This window comes from Notamacropus eugenii, chromosome 6 (genome assembly GCF_028372415.1).
Source record: "Notamacropus eugenii isolate mMacEug1 chromosome 6, mMacEug1.pri_v2, whole genome shotgun sequence".
In the NCBI taxonomy this organism is placed as follows: domain Eukaryota; kingdom Metazoa; phylum Chordata; class Mammalia; order Diprotodontia; family Macropodidae; genus Notamacropus; species Notamacropus eugenii.
The window spans coordinates 36680915-36704455 of record NC_092877.1 but is presented as its reverse complement, the minus strand read 5'-3'; the positions used below and the strand labels follow the sequence as shown (position 1 = coordinate 36704455).

Genomic DNA, 23541 nt, shown 5'->3' with positions numbered 1-23541 from the left:
CTCCCCAAAGTCAGGGCTGAGGTCATTTCTGGTAGAGCTGTTGAATGCAAATTCTCTGCCCAAAGGCATGTCCACTTAGGAGGCGGGGCTCTGAGGGGGCTCTAAACAGGCAATGGGAATAAACAAGCTTTACAGCACAGTCGTGTTAGCATTGGAGCCTTGGCAGGAAGGAGGAAGAGGAGGCATTACAGCCCCTTCTAGGAGGGGCTCCAAACCCAAAATCCGTAGGGCACGGGGAAAGGCACGCGCAGCAGGCACTGGCCCCAGAGATACCCAGCGCCCTGCCGCCCCAACAAACACACCCGTCAGGTAGCACCAGATTCCGGCCCCCAAAAGAAGGGCTCCATTCCACCGGGGGCAGGACCCCAAGCTGTCTGCAAAGGGGGTGCCGTTACCTGGGGCGGTGGGCTGTTGTACTTCCTGTCCTGGGGAGTCCACATCCTGTGCAAAGAGTCTAGGGAGTTCTCAGACATTTGCTGGGATTTTCGTCCTGCCCGGCGGCCCTTTAAGTCCACATCCTCATATGGATTCTCCCTGGGCAGATCTCCTGCAGAGGAGGATGAGGGTGGGGGGAAGGGGAGAAGGGAAAAGGGCAGGAAGAAGGGAAGAGGGACACACACACACACACACACACACACACACACACACACATACACACACACAGATACACACACACAAAGACACACACACACACACACACGCAGAGACAAGAAAAAAAGATTCCTGTGAACCAAATAAAGTGGCTCTTCCCCCCCCTCAGGCCCCTCGGCCCCATGAGTCATGCCGCTGTCTGCAGCTGGATGGCTCTGAACGGATCTTGGCCCTCTTGTCCAGAAGTTGTGTTCCCTTTCCCTCCCCATCCCCATTCCCATCTCTCCACCCCCATTCCAAATGCTGGCACAGCACAAGATCTCCTTAGCACCCTCCTTCCCCTATGTGCCCAGCCAGAGAACAGAGCAGGCCCTGGGAACCCTTCCTACGCTGAGTACCAGAGGACGCATGCCAACTAGCTTCAGAGTCTTCCCTGGACTGGACCCCCTTGTCTCCAAAGCCCCCAGCTACAGAAGCTTGCCCAATCCCATGTGATCCTCACAGCAACCCCCAGAAGACTGGCACTACACATTCCTGTCCTTGCTTTACAGATGGGTAAACTGAGGCTCAGAGAAATGAAATGACTGAGCCATGCCCACAAAGCTAGGAAGTATCAAGTAGCAAAATTCCAGCCCTGAGTTTTTTTATTTACATAATCCCCGGAGCCTTCAGCCATCAGTTTTCTGTCCCCCTGCCTCCATCCAATCTCTCTAAGAAAAACGGGGCTTTAACCTTGAAGTTTTTTTTTCTTAAATCCTGAGCTTGGATTCTTTTAATTAAAAGACAAAAAAAAAAAAACTCAACCCTGAGCCCAAATCCACATTTTTCAAACCTTTGTAAGTTCTTCCAATCCTGCCCTGTCCTTTGTTGTTGTTGGGGAATGGGGGGAGGGAAGGGGGAAGTCCAGATCTGCTTTTTCACTTTAACCTGTTTTTAAAGATTTCCAGTGATTCTTACTCTGTTAACTAGTCCAACGCTCGACCAATTTTCCAGGATAACCTAAATGTCTCTCGCTGACATTCTAGTCTTCTTCCACACTTAGCAGACAAGCCTCAATGGACAGAGGGACCAGCTCTCAGGGATGGCCCCTTCCACATAAAGGGGATGGAAGAAGTCTCCAAAGTAGCACACAGAAAAGGCAAGAGTGAACCGGGGTGGTCAGAAGATTCTGGAGCTGACTACTCTACCTCCTCTCTCTAAGCCCCAGCCTCTGCATACACAGAGCTGAGGGTCTAGCAGCATCTTGGGTACATCACAGAAGTCCCTGCTTTGATCTTATCATTTCTAGAGCCATAACTTCTCAATTTCTTTTCAATAACTCCAAGAGTATTCAATTCACTCATTTAAAAAATATTTGCTGCATACTTCTCAGGGACTTGGCCCTCTGTTAGTCACAATGAAGGGAGAAGGGAAAGAAAGGAAACAAGCATTTATTATTAAATGCCTACTATGTGCTGGGCACTGTGCTAAGTGCCTTTTGATCCTCACAATAACTCTGCAAAGTAGGGGCTGTTATTATCTCCATTTTTCAGTTGAGGAAACTGAGGCAAATAGAGGTTAAGTGGCTTGCCCAGGGTCACACAGCTACTAAATGTCTGAGGGTGGATTTGAAGTCAGGTCTTCCTACTCTAGGTCTAGCATTCTGGCCACTATGTTACCTAGCTGCCACTGTAGGGGATAAATAAGAAAAAGAAAAATATATTATACTAATATATCAGCATACCAAAAGCTGGCATGGGAGGAGCATTGTGGATAGAGATAGCAGCACTAAGGCATAAGGGTACATACGGCCTGTTTTGGGGCACGGGGCAACAGGGGCAAGGTAAGATTGAAAAACAAGTTGAGAGGAGACAGGAAGGAGCTTGAAAAGCAGAATGATGAGTCTGGACTTGACCCTGTAGACAGCCGGAAGCCACTAAGATGCCTGAACAAGACAATGAGATGGAGGAAGATAGGTACAACAGGTCTATCCTGGGTCCTTTTCTCTCTCTACTTCTCTGACTTGGTGATTTTATCAGCTCCTATTGGTTTAATCAATCACCTCCGGTTCCTATCTCTCTTCTAAGCTTCAGCTCTACAGTCCCCATGGTCTACTGACCACAACAAATTAGATGTCCCACAAGTATTTCAAACACAACGTGCCCAAAACAGAATGAATTACCCCACCCCCAAATCCCATCCCTCTCTCCAATTTCTCTACTTCCACTGGGGCCCCTGCCAGTCAGCCATGTTTGAAACTTTTCAGTCAGTCATCACCTTCCTTATCCTACAAATCCAATTAGCTGGATATCCAAATCACCTTCCTACAGTTACATCATTTCTTTCATCCCTCCCTTTTTCTCGAGACACATGACTCCCTATTGTCCTTACTCTTCTATTGGGCATTTAAGACCATTTATATAACCTGCCATATTGTACATATCACTCCCTCCCCCATCACCATGTCTTTGAACTGGTTGTCTCCCATCTCTGGAATGACCCCCCTCTTCATTCTCAGAATCAAGAGTGTCCTTCAAAACTCAGCCCAAGTGCCACATGGAGACTTCATTGCTGGTGCCCTCGCTCCCTAAGTACTTTGCATTTATCTGTTATGTATTTATTCTCTCTAGATATGTTCTGCATTTATTTGCAGATGTACTAGTTATCTCTCCTGTTGGACTGGAAGCTCATTGAGTGTAGGAATTATTTCATTTGTTGTATTTGTATTACCAGTGCCCAACACATAAGAGGTGCTTGTTGGTTGACAGGTAGATTTTGGAAAAGAATTGGAAACAAATTAGGCATCTATCAATTGGGAAATGCTTAAACAAACTGCGGCTCATGAATGCAATGGAATACAGTGTTGTTAAAAAAAAAAATAACAATTCAGAGAATCATAGGAAGGCTTACAAAAACTGGTGCAAGGTGAAGTAAGCAGATCCAGGAAAACAACATACATGATGACTATTACAGAGCGAATGGAAATGGAAACATAAAACGCTGAATGCTTGTACTCGTAGTGACCAAACCTGCCTCTAGAGATGAGACAGAAAGTATATCTTCCTCCCTTCTTCCCAAGGTTGGGGAATGCTGATGTACGCTGTCAGTCTCAGTCGATGTATTGGTTAGTTTGCTGAACTTTTTTCTTTTCTTTTTAAATCTTCATGACAATGGGTGGCTTGCTGAGTGGAGAAGCATATGTTCAAAAAGGAAAATAATTTAAAAATAAGATATCAACTATTTTTAAAGAGCAGATAAAGCCTGTGAGTCTTCTGACCCAAGTGTAAGATGGAAGCTTGACCAGGCAAATTCTCATGATGCTAGACCACTGGGCTTTCCACCAGCTCAAGACATTGATGATCCCTCTAGTGGAGGGTAAGCTAACTCCCTAGTCCTGACACTGACCAAGAAGTAGTAAACGGCCAGTTCCCTGAACTTTAACAAATATTTACTAAGAACCTACTATGTACAAGGATCGGAGAACTTAGAGAAAGAAGAGGCCTGCTACAGGTGATTTTACAGATGAGGAAACTGAGGCCCAGGAAGTTAAGTAGCATGCCCAAGATCATACACATAGAAAGGAGAATTCTGTCTCAAATCTACTTCTTTTGACACCAAATCAGGACTCTGGTCATACTCCCTCTTCCCAAAGTGCTCAAGACAGGGAAGACTGGATTCCCAGGTTCACAAGCCAGCTAATTCTCCACGCAGACCAATCAAGGAAAGAGAACTCCAGAGACAGATGGAATAAGAGGAACTTTGGCTGTGAGGTTTGCCTCCCAATCAGCTAAAGAGAGAGAAATGGAAAAGAAACACACCTTACCTTAAGGCAATTCTCCTTCCTAGGTAAGGTAGGGTGATCCCCAGAGAGGAATGCTTCCTAAAGGCATTCTTCTTCCCAGCTATTGTGAAACCACCCTCAGACTCTTCTTCCCTTGGCTTTCAATACATTTTTTTCTTGTTGTTCAGTTGTGTCTGATTCTTTGTGACCCAAAGGACTATAGCACATCAGGCCCTTCTTGGCTCCACCGTTTCCCAAGGTCTATCCAAGATCATATTCATTGCTTCTGTGATACTACCTATCCATCTCATTCTCTGCTGTCCCTTTCTCCTCTTGCCTTCAATCTTTGCCAATATCAGGGTCTTTTCCATGAGTCCTGTCTTCTCATTATGTGACTAAAATATTTAAACTTTGCTTTCAGTATTTCACCTTCCAATGAATAGTCTGAATTAATTTCTTCAAGTATTGACTGATTTGATCTGCTTGATGTCCAAGGGTCTTTCCAAAGTCTTCTCCAGGACCACAATACAAAAGTGCTGATTCTGCAGAGCTTAGCTCTCCTTACAATGCAACTCTCACAGCCATCTATTAGTACTAGAAAACAGCTTGGACTGCACAGACTTTTATCAGCATGGTGATCTGTTTTTTACTAGGCTGTCCAGATTGGCCATCACTTCAATCCATTACCTATCTATTAGCAAAACCATCCATCCACTCAACAAACATTTATTAGTCATCTACTGTATACCTATAGACAGTGCCTGAGTATATTCAATCATATATCTATCCATCCATCCATTCACTCATCCAATCACTCATCCATCCATCTATCCATCCACCCATTTATTTCTTAATCTTAACATGTTAACCCCACCCTTCACATAAACTAATTTCCCTTCCTCTCAAATCAGCAAATCCACAAATCTAATGAAACAGATTTGTTCTGATAAAGTACATCTTCTTCTGAACTTTGAAGGGGTCACCTATTTGGAAGTGGAGCTACCAAGTCTACTCTGACCTTTTCTGTGCCTGCCTTCTGGTCCTTCCTTCAATCAACAGAAATCAACTTAACATTAAGTTCTGTAAAGGGCACTGAGAATCCAAAGGCAAAAACTAAAATAAAAATTTTTTAAAAAAGAAACCCTACTCTTGAGGAGCTAACATTCTACTGAAAGAATTCAAAAGCCAAACAAACCAAGAAATTTCAAGACGGTGGAAGGAGAGAGAGAGCATTAACAAGGTGGGAGAGCAGGAACACCTTTTCCCTAGATGTCACATCTGAACTAAACCTTGAAGAAAGCTGAGGAATGAGTGCGCTTCCACACAGACTCTCTGGGTCATTGTTTCTAGCCTGAGGCACTTGCTTCCTGACAGTAGCTAGCAGGGGAAATAGCCACCAATTCATCTACTCCACAAACATTTGGGGTGTGCCTAGCACAAGCAAGGAAACTGGGGACCATTTAAAGATAAATAGATGTGGTCCCAGCCCTAGAGGGAAGATAAGATGAGGACAGAGATAAACAAAATACAAATAAAATATAAACGTATGAAGGAAGTAAGTACCAGAAGCAATGAGGGTGGAAGAACAGCCGAATTCCATCTCATCCAAAGTCCAGGACCCTGGGACTCACCAGGAGGGGGGCAAAACAAAAGAACCAAAACGCTGGTTTTCTCTTCCTTTCTCACTGTTTAGCAGCAGGTCTTGGTCCCAATAACTCCATATTATTATGCTTTCTGACTTGACGTCTTAACATGGCTACTGCTTTAGCAACCAACTCCCAGTTGGTGGACCAAGACAAAAAACTATATCCCTCAAAAACACAAGGTAGATGCCCTCAGATTTTTGCCTGGTGGGAGAAGACCAGACCTATCTTTGTTAGCAATAAAGAAGAAGACAGCTGATGAGGACAGAAAAAGGGAAATGCCATGGCAGGCCCTCCAAAGTAAGAAAAGATACCTTTCAAGTCAATGGATCTCATGTAGAGGATGAAAATCTATCCCCAGGTTCCTGGGGATTTCACAATTTCCAAAGCCAAGATTCTCCTGAATCAGAGAATCAACTTGTTGTTGTTATCATGAAAAACCACAATGAATTTAGGAAATGCCTTTTAGAAGGAAAAAAAAATAAAGACGGGGGAATTTTAGTCACAGTTAATTAAAATGCAGTTGGAGCAATAAAAGTCTCTGTAAACTAATGAGTCAAGGAGGGGTCAAGAAAGGACTTGGGGTTGGATTAAGTGATTCCCAAACACCCAAGTACAGTAGAGTCCCCAGTGTCTCAGCAAGGCTGAGCAAACATTTTCCCGTAACAGACTCATGTTATTAAAATGACTTGTAACTGTTCCAAAGCCCTGAGCAGGGCTGACCCCAGCAGTCAGACTTACAAAAGAGAACATAAAATCTACCAGCCCAGTAAATGGTTTCACCAGCCTGCCAAACTAGAAATACTGAAAAAGTAAAGTGAATGAATATGGTGCTCCTTTCTCCAGAAAGAAAGAAAGAAAAAATGGAAGGAAGAAAGGAGAAAGGAGGGATAAAGAAAAAGAAAAGAAGAAGGGAGGGAAGAAAGATAAAAAAGAGAAGAAGGAAGAAAAGACAGGAAGAAGAAAAGAAAGAGGAAGGAAGGCAGAAAGAAAGGAACATAGGAAGAAACAAAGAAATAGAAAGGAAAGAGGAAGGGAAGAAAGAGATAGAAGGGAAGGTAGAAAAAAGACAGAAAGGAAAGACGAAAGAAAGAAAAAGAAAGGAGGAAGGAAAGGAAGAAAAAGGAAGGAGGGAGGAAAGAAAGATAAAGGAAAGAAGGAAGGAAGGAAGAAAGAAAAGGAAGAAAGGATGGAAAGAAGGAAGAAAAAGAAAGGAAGAAAGGAAGGATGGAAAGAAGGAAAGAAGGAAGAAAGGGAAGAAGGAAGGAAGGATGGAAAGAAGGAAGGAAGAAAGGAAGAAAGGAAGGAAGGAAGGAAGGAAGGAAGGAAGGAAGGAAGGAAGGAAGGAAGGAAAGAAGGAAGGAAGGAAGGAAGGAAGGAAGGAAGGAAGGAAGGAAGGAAGGAAGGAAAGAAGGAAGGAAGGAAGGAAGGAAGGAAGGAAGGAAGGAAGGAAGGAAGGAAGGAAGGAAGACTTGTTAAATAAGAACTTCCGATGTGCCAGGCACTGTGCTCCGTACTGAGGCACTATTAAGCACAGAGTATATGATTTGCCTGGACAAGCGGCTGTTTACAAGGCTGTACAGAGAAGAGACACATTCCTTCAGCAGCAGCAGGGCCCAGCTGGTCCAGACCCAGCACAAAGTCACAGGATCTCAGAGATGGAAAGGACCTTGGAGGTCTTTTGGCCCAACTGCCCCCCTGAACAGGACCCCTTTCTATAATCCACCTGTAGTGAGGGAGAATCCACCCCCTGCCAGAGTCACATGCGATTTCTAGATGGCTCTGTTATCCTTAAATCAAATCTAAATTTACCTCTGTAACTTTCAGCTAAACACCTGCAGTTCTTTGAGCCTGAGGACTCTCATTCCCCTAGTTCCCTTGCCCTGAACACCATACCCTTTGTAAGAAGTGGCATCCAGAGCTGAACCCTGCACTCCAGTCCTGGTCTGGAGTTCACTATACAGGGAATACCAAGTGCTAGGAGACTGGTTGAAACAAACTCCCACCACAGCCGAAGCCTGGGACCCACCAGAGGGGAGTAGAATGAAAGAACCAAAAGACCAGTTTTCTCTCCCTTTTCCCATTTAACAGCAGCTTCATGCATTAACTTCATATTGCTGGGTTTCCTAAATTGGTATCGTGAGATGGCTACTGCTTAGCAACCAACTCCTGGCTGGCGGTGGGGCCAAGGTGGGAAAACCTCTATTCCCAAGCACACGTGGTCAGGTTCATTATGCCTCAATGCAGCCTAAGATTGAAGATTGCATGAGTTTTATTGTTAATATAAATAAGAACTGACCTTTCTATAGTGCATCAAGGTTTGCAAAACACTTTACAAATATATGGATCACCTGACAGACCTATGAAGCAGGTCCCACAGGTGTTATTACCTCCAGAGTACAGATGTGGAAACAAAGGCTTCATGACCACCAAGATAGGCAGGGTCAGGGACTGAATTTGAACTCAGATCTTTCTGGACGCAAATCCAGCAACTTTACCTACTATGCTAGGCGGATACTCTTCTTGGCTGCCCTACCACATCACTAACGTACTAAGCTTGCAGGCTCCCCAAATCCCCTTTTCTTTTTTTCAGATAAACTGCTATGAAGAGGATTTTTTCAAATCAAGTTTAAGATTCTGCATTTATCCTTACAAAATTCTAATTCCGCCCAAGTGAGATCTTTTTAGCTCCTACTTCTGGATCCAATGCGTTAGCTATCCAAAGCTTTCATGCCACCTACAAATGGGATAAGCATTTGTGAAGTCTTCAGTTCCACCACATCAAATCCCAGACCCCCTGGGCCAGAAGGCATCTTCAGAGGTCACCTTCTCCATGCCCCAGCTACACAAAAACTTTACCTCAATGACTTTAGAACATCTTCTTAGAAGAAACTTAGAAGAAACATCGTTTCTAAGCAAAGTGTTTGTCACCTCAAGAATATGCCCTGTCCCACCCCCAGCCATGCTCAAACATGACTCAACTCTCCAAGGATCTCCCCAAGTTTTACAGACTGACTCAAGCCCTTATATTTTTCCATTCAAGAGCCCTAGGATAACAATGATGATCACTAACGTTTATAGAGTGTTTTAAGGTTTGCAAAGTGCTTCCACATGTTCACTTATTCAGCCTGAAGGCACAAGCCTTTTGGGTAATGGGGTTCTATTAGTAAATAAGAATTGGGGCACAAGTAGACCAGACAGGCCAAGGGAAATCCCCAAGGCCTCCAATCAGGTGAGTTGAGCAGTGAAGAAACAGTGCTGGAGCCCCAGAGGAAGGGAGATTGGGGTGTGGCTGTGGAGACTGCGGAAGACATCACAGTTCAGCAAGAAGTTGAACAGGGCCCAGAGGAAGGATTGGGCCCTGCAGCTCCAGGGGGGACTTTCACCTGCATTTCTCCACTATTCAGCCTGTGAGGAATGCAGCTCCAGGGCAGCCACATGGCCCTGAGCTGCCCCTCAGACAGTGACACCAACGAATCAGCTTTCTTCCCAGGAGGCTTGACCCTGAGCTGCTCAGCTCCACTACAGCCCAGCTTGGGGAAGCTAGAGGTCTCAACCTTTCCCAGCTTTGCAGTGGAGATGAGGCAAGGGCATTGCCAAGAATTTCCGCTTTGCGGATCTCAGAAGGGATCATCGGAGGTTCAGCTTATCTCCATAGCGCATTTGGCCAAAGAGATGATGCTACCCAAGCTGGCCAGGACCCCTACCCCCAAACCTTCTCACTACTACATCCTGGGGGTTCATTTTATTGGACCACTTCTCCCTTGCCAAATCTTCCTTTCCCATGCAGCTCTGTTTCTGTTTAAAACCAGGGAAGTGACAGCGACAGTCCCTAGGAGGGTACCTAGCTGCATAATGGACATTTGGGAGTGGTGAGGAGAAGGGGAGAACCACGACCCCAAGCAGAAGCTCAAAGTCACTCAGCTGACATCCTAGAGACACAGTCGGTTATCTGGGCCTTTCCAGGAGGCCCCATGTGGTAGGTAATCTGGGGCTGCAGCCCCCTGCACTCATGAACAAGTGCCAAGCTCCAGAGCCACTGCCTAGTTCCAGGAGCATCTCAGCTCTCCCTTTAAGACTCAGGCACTCTCCACATTGCACCAAACTCCTCCACATCCTTTTCCATCCTCTCCTAAAGGTCTGAACAACTCCCAACTTTCAAAAGAAAGAACAACTTCTCCTGGAAAACAGCCAAGGGACATTTTGCCCGAGTCCAAGAGAGAATGAATGACCCACGCTGCTCCCCTTCCCAGCACCCCCAGGCTCTTGAGTCCCCTCCCCTCTTCCCTTCCAAGTTCATTCCTCCCATTCATGACCCCCATAATCCCTCTCTCCTCTCCTCTCCCCTTCCCATGCCCTCTGCAGCTCTCAGTACCCACCCCTCTAGACTCCTTCATCCCTCTCTTCCATAGTTCCCAGTCCCCACTGCCCTGCATCCCTCAATGCCCCTGCATTGTACCTCTCCAGCCTCTTATGTCCGGCTCTTCTGGGCATACCCTGTGACTGCGGGTAACCCATATTTCCCTCCCCGCCCTCCCTGGGGGAGAATAGGGAAGCTAAGCAGAGGCTAGAAATGCACTCAGCTCAGGCTGAGTTACCTCGTTCATGGTCCCAGTGCACTCCTCAGCCAGAAGCCTGGGGCAGGTGGAGAGGGACAGGCCCCTTGTCTAGCCAGACAGAGTGGCCTCTCCATGCAACCCCCTTCCTTGGACACATTTTTAAGCAACAGACGCTGAATGGGAACAGTCATCACGTTTTAAACAGCAAGACCACGTTTTAGGAGAGTATTTCAAGTAGAATGGACAAAGATTAATCCCCTGGGAGAGAGGGAAGAAAAGGAGAAGAGAGGAGAGGGAAAGAAAGAGAAAAAGAAAGGCAATGAGACAGAAAGAGGAAGGATAGAAAGAAAGAGACAGAAAAAGACAGAAAGAAGCAAAAGAAGAGGAAAAAGAAGGAAGGAAAGTGCCAAGCACTTAATAATCTCACCTGACCCTCACAATCCTGGGAGGTAAGTGCTATGATTATCCCCATTTTACAGATGAGAACATTGAAGCAAACAGAGTTTAAGCAACTTGCCCAGGGTCACACAGCTAGTAAATTCCAAGGCTGGATCTGAATTCAGGTCTTCCTAACTCCAGGTTGAAAACTCTTCACCATTTCACTCCTGGAATCAGCTCAGTAAGCAGTAAGGCAAAAATTCTCTTAGGAAAGTCTTTCTCTGATACAATTCAGTATGATGAAACTCAGAGGTTAGGGTTAGATCCGCTTCTCCCCAGGGCCATATGTGAAGCAGCGCAGTCTAGTAGATAGAGAGTTCACCCCAACACTCAGCACAGTGCTTGGAACACAACAGGCACTTAATAAATGTTTACTGAACTACATGGGTTCAAATTCCATCTGGGCCAGCCACGTAACTATTCTGGGTCTCGGTATCTCCATTTGCAAAATGAAAGAGCTGGAGCCAATGACCTCAGTGTTCCATCCCAACTAGAAGTCTCTGGTCCTGTTACCTTAGGTCAATCACTTACAGACTAAGACTCCAGAGGAGTTTCTTAGGGTCAAATTAAGACAGTCAGAGGAGAACTTAGATTCAGTTCTCCCTTTCTGTGAAGAGCCAACTTCTGCCACACAGCAAACTTCCTCCTGGGACACAGAACCAAGCACCCCTCAGTTCAGAATTATTAGAATCTTAGAGGCCCTCCGAGAATATCAAGTCAAACTACTAGCTATCTCCAGCTCCTGCAGCAAGTGGGCATTTAGCTCCTTCCTGGAGACCTCAAGAGACAGGGCTTCAGCTGTGCTGCTTGACAATGCTGATTATGACACAGTTTTCTTTTGCTGTTACTCAGTTGTGACCCCATTGGGGTTTTCTTGGCAAAGATATGGGAGTGGCTTGCCATTTCCTTCTTCAGCTTGTTTTACAGATGAGGAAACTGAGGCAAACAGAGTAAAGTGACTTGTCCAGGGTCACACAGCTAGCAAGTGTCTGAGGCAGGATTTGAACTCAGAGGGATTCCTGACTCCAGGCCCTGGCGCTCCATCCACTGTACCACCTAGCTGTTCACGTAGTTTTCCTTATTTGAGCCCAAATTTATTAAACAACTTCTGCTTGTCAGTCCCCATTCTACTCCCTGCAGTCAAGCAGAAGAACACAAATCTCATTTCCACAAGACGAGCCTCAGCCATCAGGACCCCACTAACTACTTCTTTTCACTGATCCTTATGTAGCAAGGTCCTTAAACCCTGCCCTCCTCCCCATTTCGGGTCACTTCATCTAGGGAAGGCTCCAGTTTATCAAAGTCCCTTCTAAAATTAGGTATGCCTCATAAAATAATGCTCCAGATAGGCTCTGACCAGGACAGGGACAGTGGGACCATCACCTCCCACTTTCAATAAAATACGACTTACAAAGTAGCTATTAGATGCTAGACAATAGGGTTACAGTAATGAAAAAGCACTGCCTGTCTCTTGTACAACAGCTTGCAACATATCTGAGACTATGTTAGATCTTATACACCTAACGCAGTCTAGACTGCATTGAGTTTTGGGGTTGATACCCTCCTCCCACCACACTGATGTGCAGTCATCATGTCTCTCCCATCTTGTACCTGGGTGGTAAATGATTTTAAAAATTCAAATGCAGGACCTAGCATTCATCCCTATATATTTCTTTTAAACCCATCAGTCCAGCCTGTTAGGATCTTTGTGGATCCCAGTTCTCTTACCCAGTTGTTCAGCTATTTCTCGTGACTTCCTATTATCTGGAAATTTAATACAGATGCCATTTCTGTCTTTATCCAAGTTACTTGGGGAAAAAATACTGTAGAAAAAGACAGGGCGAAGGCCAAATCCCTGGGGCACTCATGAAGAGTCCTCATTCCAAGCTGATGATGATTTATTACACATACTTGTTGCGTCATAGAACCAGAGATTTGGCCCATGAAGGGACCAAGGAGGGGGGCCATCTCATTTAACCCCCCTCAGTTTACAGACGGGGAAACTAAGGCCCAGGAAGAAGAAGTGACTCATCCCATGTCCCACAGGTAGGAAGTTTGGGGAAGGCTCTACAAGTTATCAAATCACTTAGCTGACATCTCTCCATCTTGTCTGTAAGGATATCATGAAAGGCTTTGTCAGATATGATGCTGAAATTCAGGCATATTCTGTCTAGATCTACCAGTTTAGCTTTTAATAAGAGGCCACAGAGACCAGCCCTAGAATCTGACATATAGGTACTTAAGACATCAATTAGCAGATAGGGGGCACAGTGGATAGAGCAAGTCAAGAAGACCTGAGTTCAAATTTGCCTCAGTTTCCTCATCTGTAAAAATAAGCTGGAGAAGAAAATAGCAAACCCCTCCAGTATCTTTGCCAAGCAAACCCCAAAATGGAGTCACAAAGGGCCGGACACAACTGAATCAGCAAAACAAGACATCAATTTACCAAAAAAGCACAGCTTTTCACTCAATGGACAGTGAGCAGCCTCTCCTTTCTCTCTCTCTGTGGGTGTGTGTGTCTGTCTCTGTTTCTCTGCCTCTCCCTCTATCTGTCCTTCCCTCTGCTTCTCTGTCTCTTCCCACAGCCCCCATGACCAAGATACAACTGTAGTGGAGGGAGGTCTCAGGGTCCCCCTGATCAATTGATTTTCTCTGCCCAGCCTTCCAGAATGAAATCACAGAGGGGGCAGATAACAAAGACAGGGCGTTCATGTGTTAAATGAAGTGTCTACATGACTCCTTTGCCAAGTGAGAACAAATTCTCTTTGAAGGAACCAGAGGGTCAGTGAGCAGCCTCTAGAAAGCTAGCTTGCCAGCTCTGAAGGAGGATCCGGGGCAGGAAGCAGCTTCAAGGAATGTGACCGATAGCATTCTTGAGGAGAGCCCGGGTGGAGGAGGAAGAACCCGGCTCTTAAGAGGAGAGATCTCTTTGCCCCTTCCCTTGCACCCCTAGCAGGGAGGGAGGGAGATATCTCTCCTTCCTCATCCTCATCACCCATGGAGTTATCTGCATAAGAGTCATTCCCCAAACAGGAGACACCAGATCCAACAGGAAGCTGAGACAGTTGAAAGAGCTCCAAGAAAAGTGACCCTTGGCAGCTATGGATCTGAGAGAGAATTAACTCTGACAGTCAGAAGTCTTGCTTTGGAGAGGAGTGGACCAGGGACTCCCAGAAGAAAAATGGTATCTTGGGGGATGAGGAAGCATCATGAGGACCCCGCAGGAAGAAAAAGGACAGTGGCCAAGAACTGGAAATCGAGGCGATGCCCATCAATAGGGGAATGGCTGACTGTAATGGAACACTATTGTGCTACAAGAAATGATGAACAGGCAGACTTCAGAAAAACCTGGAAAGACTTACATGAACCAATTCTGAGTGAAGTGAGCAAAACCAGAAGAATATAATACACAGTAACAGCCACAGTGTTCGAGGACTCATTTTGATAGATTTAGGCTTTCTCAGTAATGCAAGGACCTAAAACATTTCTAAGGAACACATGATGCAAAATGCTATACACATCCTGTGGAGTGTGGAGTGTGTGCTATCCACAACTGTGGAGTCAGAAGGCAGAAGGAAGCAGACTATTTTCTCTTTTGTTATGTTTTGTTTTGTTTTTCTCATGGTTTCTCCCATTTGCTATAATTCTACTATGCAACATGACTAATGTAAAAATGTGCTTAATAGGAATGTATGTGTAGAGCCCATGTAAGATTGCATGCTGTCTTGGGGAGAGAGGGGGAGAAAATTTAAAATTTATGGAAGTGAATGTTGAAAACTGAAAACAAATAAATTGATAAATCTGAGGAATAAAAAGAAGAGAAAGACCATGGAGATGAGAGCTCCCTTGGCCACATGTGCTCCATCTATGTGAGCCTCACTATCAGGGGTCTTCCCTGAACATATGCTCATCCATCCCATGAATACTATGCATCCTGGTGGGAGAGGGTACTTCAGGTTTATAGGGGTAATGTTCTATACCTACAATTCTCCCTATGCTGTCTTAGTAAATATTTTTTCTTTGAGCTAATGTGTCTAATGATTGACAGATGAAAGTTCATACTCTGTGGAGGATCATGAATCACAAGTGTAGGAGCATGGACCTACGGGGTAACTGGGCATGAGGCAATAGCCAAGTCATCCTCTGGAAGACCCAACCTGTAAGACTCAAATGCCAGTTGGAGAGATGGTTCGCAGAAGGGGAACACAAACTCCCCCAAAAAAGGATGAATAATCTTGCCCCATCCTAGGTGAAAGAACATACCACTGACAGACCTAGAAATGCAAAACAGAACAAGGAATCCTTGAGTCCAGGCAACATACAGTTCTGAGAGCTCCTGTGAAAGGTAGGGCTATCAGTCACCAGATTTACATCTCCAAGGTCATTCCAGTAGGGAAGAGGTAAACAGTGATCCCACACCCAGAATCTCAAAGCAAGTTAAGGCAGTGAGAGCCTGGTTATGAGGACAGAGGAAGAGACAGCATCTGCAGATCATCTGACCCAACTGGAAGGAAACCTTCAGCAATTAGACCACAGGCAAAGCAAACTAAGGAGGGCATGCCAAATTAGAAATAAACCTAGGGTCAAGCCTAAACTCCTTCCAAAGTCCTTCTCTGAGCTCTGAAACTCAAACCCCACTAAGGGCTCCAAGCAAAACTCAGCTGACTGATGCCCTTCAGTCTTTACCAGCTTCTGAGATTCCCTGCCAGATTCATTCTAGACAGAGCTTGTTGAACTCACTCCCCTCAGCCAGTAAGAAGCCTCTTGATTGTTGGAAAATAATGAAATTTAAATCTGGAAGGAACTTCAGAGGTCACAGAGTACTACTAGGGTAGGAAAGGACTTCAAAGACCATCTAGTCCACCCCAACACCAACAAGAATCCAATCCACAATGGATCTGACCAATGATCATTCATCCAGCCTCTGCTCCATGACCTCTGGGGGAAAAGGATCCACTATTTGTCAAGGCAGACCACTCAATTTTTGCATAACCCTAAATGTTTTTCTTTAATCAAAGCTAATTTTGCCACTTTGTGCCTTCTATCCATCACTTCCTAGCTGAGGCCTCTGGAGCCCTACAGATACTTCAAAACAGCTGCCAACTATACCCTCTGCCATGTCTAATCTTCTTCAGGCTAAACACTCCTGGAGTTCTCAACCAATCCTGATACCGACTACCTTCCTCTGGATGCTTTCCAGCTTATCACTATCCTTCCTAAAACACTGCATCCTAATACAGCACTGCAGATGGGGTCTGAACTAGTCAAAGTACAGTGGAATTGTCCCTTCCTTTCCTAATACTGGATACCATCACTCTCTTAATGCTAGTTAAAATGGCGGTACTTTCTGGGATTGTCATATCACACTGCTGATCCACAATCTAGCCCCCTAACTTCACAAATGAGAAAAGAGGAGTCCAGGATGCTTACGAACACCCCAAGTTACCTACGCTGGGGTAGTGAGGAGTTTAGACACAGAGTTCTTTTTTTCTGTGTCATACTTTAAGAAGGAATCTGAAAGCAGGGGCTAACTCTTGATTTTCTAACACCAATACCTAGTATGGGTCTAAATGAATGCTTGCTAACTTGGTAGTTTTTTTAATGCCTTACCCCGATTATTAATGGATACTTGCCAACTCGGCAGAATTTTTTTTAATTCTTACCCTGACTATAGAATAACAAAATGTTAAAGCTGGAAAGTCCACTGAAAATCATCCAGTGAATTCTAGACTAATTCCTTTATTCTACAGATGATCTCTAAATAACTACTTCTTCCTCCTACAAAGAGGAAAAAGGGGAAAGGCTTTAATTTTAAAAAAATTATAGTTCTACCCTGCCCAGAAAAAAAGAACCATTTGACCTTACTCCCCATAACTCACAATCAACAAATTCTTTTTATTATACAGTCAATGATACTCCAAATCCAAAGTCATTGTGCACCAGTACACATACTCTCCCCCACATCCCCACCACCAGTGCAGTCCCCCAATTACTTTCCTGGCCTTCTCTCAAGTGCCCCTTGGTCTGGCCCATCTTGTCCATCCCCATTCTAGCCTCCCCCAAACATGAAGACTTAGTTATCCCACTTTTATCTGACCAGCGGGAGCTGAGGTCGAAGTACAAATGTAAACCACAGTCCCTCCCTGATGTCCCTTTCTCCTTACTCCCACCCTAGGACAGGCCCTCGGTATTACCCTCAAGGGCCTATTACAATAGGTCTTTCTGTCTCCATTCAACCACCAGGCTAATCTCCCTAAAGCAGAGATCTGTTGACTTGATTCCTCCAGTCAGTAATCTCTAAAGGTCTCTATTACCTACTCAATCAAGTTTGAACTCCTCTGATTAGCATTCTACATCCTTCATGATACTGTATGATCCTACCCTTCCTAGGCTATTCTGTAATGTTTCTTTTCAAGAAATCAGTGCTGCAGCCATACTGGACTACTGGGGGAAAATGCACGTAAAAAAAACCAAACAAATCTCACTTTGCCTCAGTTTCCCCAACTGTAAAATGAGGACAAGGATAGCACCCATCCCCCAGGGCAGCTGTGAGGATCAAATGGGATATTATCTGTCAAGTGGTTAGCACAATGCCTGGTACATAGTAGGTCCACAATAGATGGCTGTTTCCTTCACTCTCTTCTCTTGCACCCAATACTGCATGCCATGATTCTCTTAATGCTGGTTAAAATGGTGGTACCTTCTGAGATGGTCATATCACACTGCTGACCTACTGTCTAGCCCCCTAACTCCACAAATGAGAAAAGGGGAATCCAGGGTACTCAGGACCACCTAAAGTCACACACACTGGGGGAGTGAGGAATATAGATGCAGAATTCTTTGAGCCTAGGGATCTGCCTAGGACTCCTCCAGGCTTCATCTGAATAGGGTCAGGAAAAGGAATAACACAGCTATGCCCCCTCCCCACCAGGGGAGACATAATCAGAGTTGAGAAGGCCATAGGCACTCACGAAAGCCCCCTTGTCATGTATCCAGTGCTCCAGTCTACCCCTGAAAAGTGGCGCTCCTTGTCACAGGCCTCCTTAACACTGCATCCTATCCATCCAAAAGGCTATCACATACTGCCCCTTTCATATAACAGGCCCACACAAGTTAGTACAATGCCTGGCACATAGTAGGAGCTTAATAAATGCATGATCCCTTCAGCCCACTAGGCCTCCTACTATGACAACCCAAGGGAAAGGTAGATGTGGGATTGTCAAGGGAGCACCAGGAAATTAGAGGAGCAAGTCACCTTTCAGAGGGTAAGGAGGGGCCTCCTGACACCTGGGTTTCAGTTCCCAGAAACTTGGCCTCCTTCCTGCCAGCTGCCCCACCCAGCCAGCTCCCTACTTGTGTGGAAAGGTGAACCCTTCCCTCCCTCCCCACATCCCTCTGAGGAGCAAGAGCATGGGAGGGGTCTCTGGAGCCCCCTTTCCCCTCTTGAAAACCCCTACTCTCTAAACCTGAGTCTGTTTTCTCTCCTACACAGGTTTTCTTTACAGATGGAATGACTTCATTCTGGGTCTCAGCTGAAGGAGCTGGGATCCAGAATCTGCATGAACATTAATAAAAAGAACTTGGGCGGCTTGGATCATGTTCCGATGCCCTCTCCCCCTCGTTTCCCTTGCTGAAGGCCTCCCCTCCGCTCAGCCTGAGCCCTCAGCTCCTCTGGGGCCTCACCCACAATGTCCTCATAGGCATTCTCTTCTAAAGTGCTCTTGGATCCAGATTTGTGCTGGTTCTCAGTACCGTTCTCGGTGGGGGAGGAGGGGTACAGGGACTGGAGACTGGATGCGTCCTCAAACTCGAAAGATTTTCTGTGGATTCCAAGAACAAGAGTCATTCAGTTTTAGGAGGGGGTGAGAGGGGAAGGGAGGGGGGTCCCAAGTCTACTCTATGGAGAATACATATAGCAGCTATGACCAGAACCCATTTAAAAATGGAAACTTATCAAACAATTGCAAAGAAGAAACAAAGCCCACCTCCCATTCCCCAAATAAAAGAGAAAATGACCTCTTTGTCCCTGGATCCCCTAAAGGGTCACATTTTCTCAAGAAAAGGTCTTAGAGACCACAACTTAAACATTTAAAGGGGTAGAGATGGGAGGGCCTGGACATGATATAAATTCAGAGAAATAACTGTTGCTCAGACATTAAGCACTCAACTGAAAAAAGGTGATGTCCATGAAAGTAGGGGCCATCTCTTATCATCACCATGTTGTTAGAAGGGAGTTTAAGGCTAGATACCAAACTCCTAGGGCTAGACAAAGGCTTTCACAGTCACACTGTAGTAGTAGGTACTTTAATGATGAATATTTTATCATTCTCACACCAGGTCAGAAAAGGCCCCACACTAGGGCACAGGACTGGTCATGAGAGGTCAGGCAGAAGGGAGGGCATCCCATCCCCTCTTCCCACCTCCCAGGATTGTTGTCAGGGAAGCCTTGTATAGACAATATAGGACTAAACAAAACCCTATATTATTACTATCATCACCAAACCTTTTATATATTAGGGACCACCGGTCCTTGACAACCCTCTGGGATTTCTGTCCTCTTTCACTAAAAAAAATACAAAAAAAGTTTGTAAGAGGTGGTCTCCCTTCCATTTTCAAAGGCCTTGTGTTACAGAATAGGGTTACGAGGTTGAAACTGGGGCTGACAGGGGGACAGAGACGGTTGGGATGAAGACCTTTCCCCCCAAAAGTAAAGCATGATAGTGGAGGCCTAGGGGGCAAGGAATTAGAAGAAGAAGACAAGTGATGACCAGTCTTCAGAAGACTCTGGGGAGAAAGGCGCCCACGTGTGACTGTTCCTATCTTGCTGGTTTCACTTCCTGACATCTCGTTTATACCTCTGCAGGCCCAGAGCCAGGGGAGCAGGGAAGAAGAAAGAACCAAAGTTGGGCCTCAGAGAAGGCAATTCTGGGGATGCTATGAGCCTAACCTGTTCAGCAGACAGACCCACTCTTCAATAAAACTGAAGCCAGTAAAATTGGCTTTTGGCATTTCCCACATTCTTCACAGTCTTTCCCATCCTCCCCACAGATCCAGTGATCCCATGAGACCCTCCCCCCGCCTCTGTAAAGGAAGGAACCACATCAATATCTTCATTCATACCAGTATTAGGCTTATCATGGGGGTGACCCCGCATAGGAGGGAGCCACATTTTTTAAAAAAGGAGCCTTCCTCAAAAGAATGAATCTCTCAAAGTGGAATCTAAGGAATTAGTAAATAAGAGATTTGTAGTTTCACAGGCAAAGGCTATTTGTGCCCATGGAAAAGGCTGATCTGACTGCAACACAAGGCTGACCCAGAGACTAAGGCTTCCGCCATAGGGATCATGAACAGAGACTGAGACTTCCAAAACAAGCCTAACACAGACTCATTGAAACTAGAAAGGCCCTCTGATCACCTAGTCCAACTCCCTCATTTTATAAGGGAGGAGGTCCTGAGGCCAGAGAGGTGACATTACTTGCCTGAGATAACAGGAAACAGCAGTCATGATTTGAACCCAGGACACCTCAGCCCTCAAGTCTAGCACTCTTTACCACATCTTTTAAAAAGGGGGCCTTTATTTAGCCCTCATCAGAATGCTCAGGAAAGAGAGAAACATCTGGTTCTTTACCAACCACCAAGTTGTCTGTTTATCTTCTGCCTTAAAAAAAAAAAAACTACCATGACAATTACAAAAGCAGCTGCCAAGCCTGGTACAGCGCATGGGCAGAGCTTATGTTACCTGCTCTGGGACTTGCGGTGAAAGCGGGAGTCTTTCTTGAGTCTCCTGGTGACCGGAGGGGCCGGGGTGGAGGGCAGAGGCGGGGGAGCAGCAGGTGTGGGAGAAGGAGGTAGACCATTGCTTGGCTTACTCTTGGGGGTTTTATCCGCCTCATACTCAAAGGTGCGTTTAGGTTTAGGGACAGGGTTCACGTCTAGGTCAGGGGGGGTCTCGAGGAGCCCCTTGGGGGTGGGACTGCTTTGCGGTGGCTCCAGGTTGCTGAGACCACTGCCCTCACTCTCTGGGGGTGGGCCTGCCTCACCCCCCATCCCAAGAGCACCCGCTCCACGGCCACTGCCACTGGGGCTCCCTGCCGATTCCTCCAAGGTGCCCAGGGTGCCCAGGGTGGCAGTCTTCCTCCTGCCTCGGTCCACACTGTAGCAGCTGCTGGGGAGCTGGGGCAGCCCCCGGCCAGGCTGCTCCTTCAGGGCCTGCTCAATCTTCTGGATGCGGCTCAGCACCGCCGAGCTCTCCTTGCGGCCATGGCCCTTAAGGAAGGCATTGGAATCGCTGCGGCTTGGCCGTTTCTCCAGCCGGTGGCAGGAGTCCCGGTCCGGGAGCGACTCCCCTTCCTCCTCTGTCTCAGGATAGGAGCACTCTGAGAAGGTCCTGCTCATCCTCCGGAGGCCCTTGAAGTCAAAGGTCTTGTCTGAGCTGCATGGGGAGGGTAGCACGCTGGGGCAACCCTCACTGGCTGCCCGGTCGCCCTTTGGGCCCTCTCTCTTCTCTCCAAAAACATTCATTCTGGGCGAGGCCTCTCGGCGGCCTTCCCATGCTGAGATCTTCTCCCGGATACCCAGGCTGCGGGTGCCAGCGCGGCCCCGCGGGATGCTCCGCAGGCAGGCCGATGGACCCAGGGATGGCGTGCTGTGGGCGAGGGGTGGGCGGCCAGCTACCTCGTCCCCATTCTGGGCCTCCCCCTGGAGATGCTCCTTCTGGTCCTCTCCCTTGCACGCTGAGAGTCTATTGTCCAAGCAGCCGATGCTGGCGGCCTTGACGTGGTGACTAGAAGGTCGACTGTCCCGGGGCAGCTCAGGGGGACTGGCAGGCGAGGTGGCCTGCGGGTTCCAGTCCTTGAGGAGGAGCTGAGAGCCAGGGCCAGGAGGGGAGCTGCTGGCTGAGTTTTCGCTGTGGCTGAGTGGGTAAGCCGGGCTTCTTGGTGGAGAGAGGACTGGAGGTGGAGAAACCGACTGAGACCTGAGAGCAAAGAGAAAAAACGGTGAGATTTACTAACCAGCTCAGCTCCAAAGACAGTACCACACAGTCCACAGACCACTAGACTAGGAGCCAGGCAGGAAAAAGGGCTCAAATTTGGCCACTGACCCTTGGTAGCCAAAGGACCTTTGCCCAGGTGTTGGCTTTCCATGACTCCCTACTTAGGGGAAACACTCACAGATCACTGTCAACATAGAAAGAATTGTAAAAGGAATTTATTGAGGCTGGGTTTGCTGGTGACTAAGCTAAGTGATACAACAGATAGAATGCCAGGCCTGGAGCTGGTCAGATTTGAGTTCAAATCCAGCCTCAGGCACTTACTAGCTGTGTGACTCTGGGCAAGTCACTTCACCCTGTTGGCCTCAGTTTCCTCATCTGTAAAATGAGCTGCAGAAGGAAATGCAAAACTGCTCTAGTATCACTGCCAAGAAAACCCCAAATGGGGTCACAGAGAGTTGGATAAGACTGAAATAACTTAACAACAAAACTAGCAACTCAGAGTTTAACATTTCTGCCATTACAGTGGAGTATGATGGAAAGAACACTGGGTTTGTAGTCACAAGACCCTGGTTCAGATCCCACTTCGGTTCCTTATTACCTGTGTGACCATGGCCTGAGCCTCTCTGAACCTCGGCTGCCTGGTACAAAAAGAGGCCACTGGACTAGATAAACTGCAGTCTCATTCAATTCCCAACTACACCTAAGATTCCTCTCCCACTCCCCGCCCCCAAAAAAACACCAAAATAAACTTCTATCTAGGGAAAGTTGCACCAGGGGTTCACTGTTTAAAAATAAAAACATCTGCCAGAAAGTCAACAGTCCCAAGAACACAGCTTCCAAGCCAAAGAGTTTCTTTTCTCTGCTCATTTCCCAGGAGTATGTTGGCCTGGGTCTAACTTTGGATCTCTATAGATAGATTCCCTTAGAAACTTCATTCATTCATTTATCCATTCATTCATCCAATGAATGAGCACCTGTTCCTGGGTGTATCATTACAGAGGAAGTAGAAACCTCGGTTCGCCCAGCTATAAAATGAGGGTGGTGGTAGATTAGATATTCTTGAGGTTTGGTTTCCCTCAACATGCAGTTCATTACATCAGCCTAAACTGCACCAAGCTCTCCATCACAGAGCTAAGGAGGCAGGAAGGAGCCCAGAATGGAGGTGAGCTAGGCCTAACCAAAAGAGTATGTTAATGGAGAGAAGACAGATCACCTCTCATTAAGCTTGTTCCTCTAGGAGACGCACAATCAGACCATGGCTGCTCACAGGCAGCTTCCTTCCAAAACGCTCCCAACATTGGTCAAGGTGAGATGGTACTACAGTACTCCTGACCAGAAAGCCCCAGCCATACCCTACTAGTCAATCATCCCTGCCGCCCCTGACTGGGACTGTGTGGCCGAGCAGAAGGGCAGCAGTGGGTCAGGTTGCTATACTACTGCCTGCTTACACAGAGAGAATCCGTGCATGAGTGACTCAGAGCTTGGTCTACATTCCCTCTTTGGGGTCACAGCCCCTGGCTGCCCCCAAACAACAGGAAACCAATGGGCTTTAACTCT

The 23541-nt window shown here is 46.5% G+C and overlaps 1 protein-coding gene across 12 annotated transcripts in view; it reads right to left on the bottom strand.

Moving 5' to 3' along the window:
- The window catches only part of DENND2B (DENN domain containing 2B), a 266149-nt gene that overhangs the window by 37809 nt on the left and 204799 nt on the right, over positions 1 to 23541 (bottom strand). For 10 of the 12 annotated variants that reach the window (XR_011969347.1, XM_072619488.1, XM_072619491.1 and 7 more), the window contains 4 exons: positions 20731 to 21966; positions 19495 to 19554; positions 18675 to 18811; positions 396 to 547 (listed from right to left, as the gene is read on the bottom strand). Coding sequence is in view for 11 of the 12 variants with exons in the window: in XM_072619488.1 (XP_072475589.1) it covers positions 396 to 547; positions 18675 to 18811; positions 19495 to 19554; positions 20731 to 21966 (1585 nt within the window). In the remaining variant the exon portion in view is untranslated. The remainder of the gene's footprint in view (positions 1 to 395; positions 548 to 18674; positions 18812 to 19494; positions 19555 to 20730; positions 21967 to 23541) is intronic. The other 2 variants (XM_072619486.1, XM_072619484.1) reach the window with 1 other exon arrangement.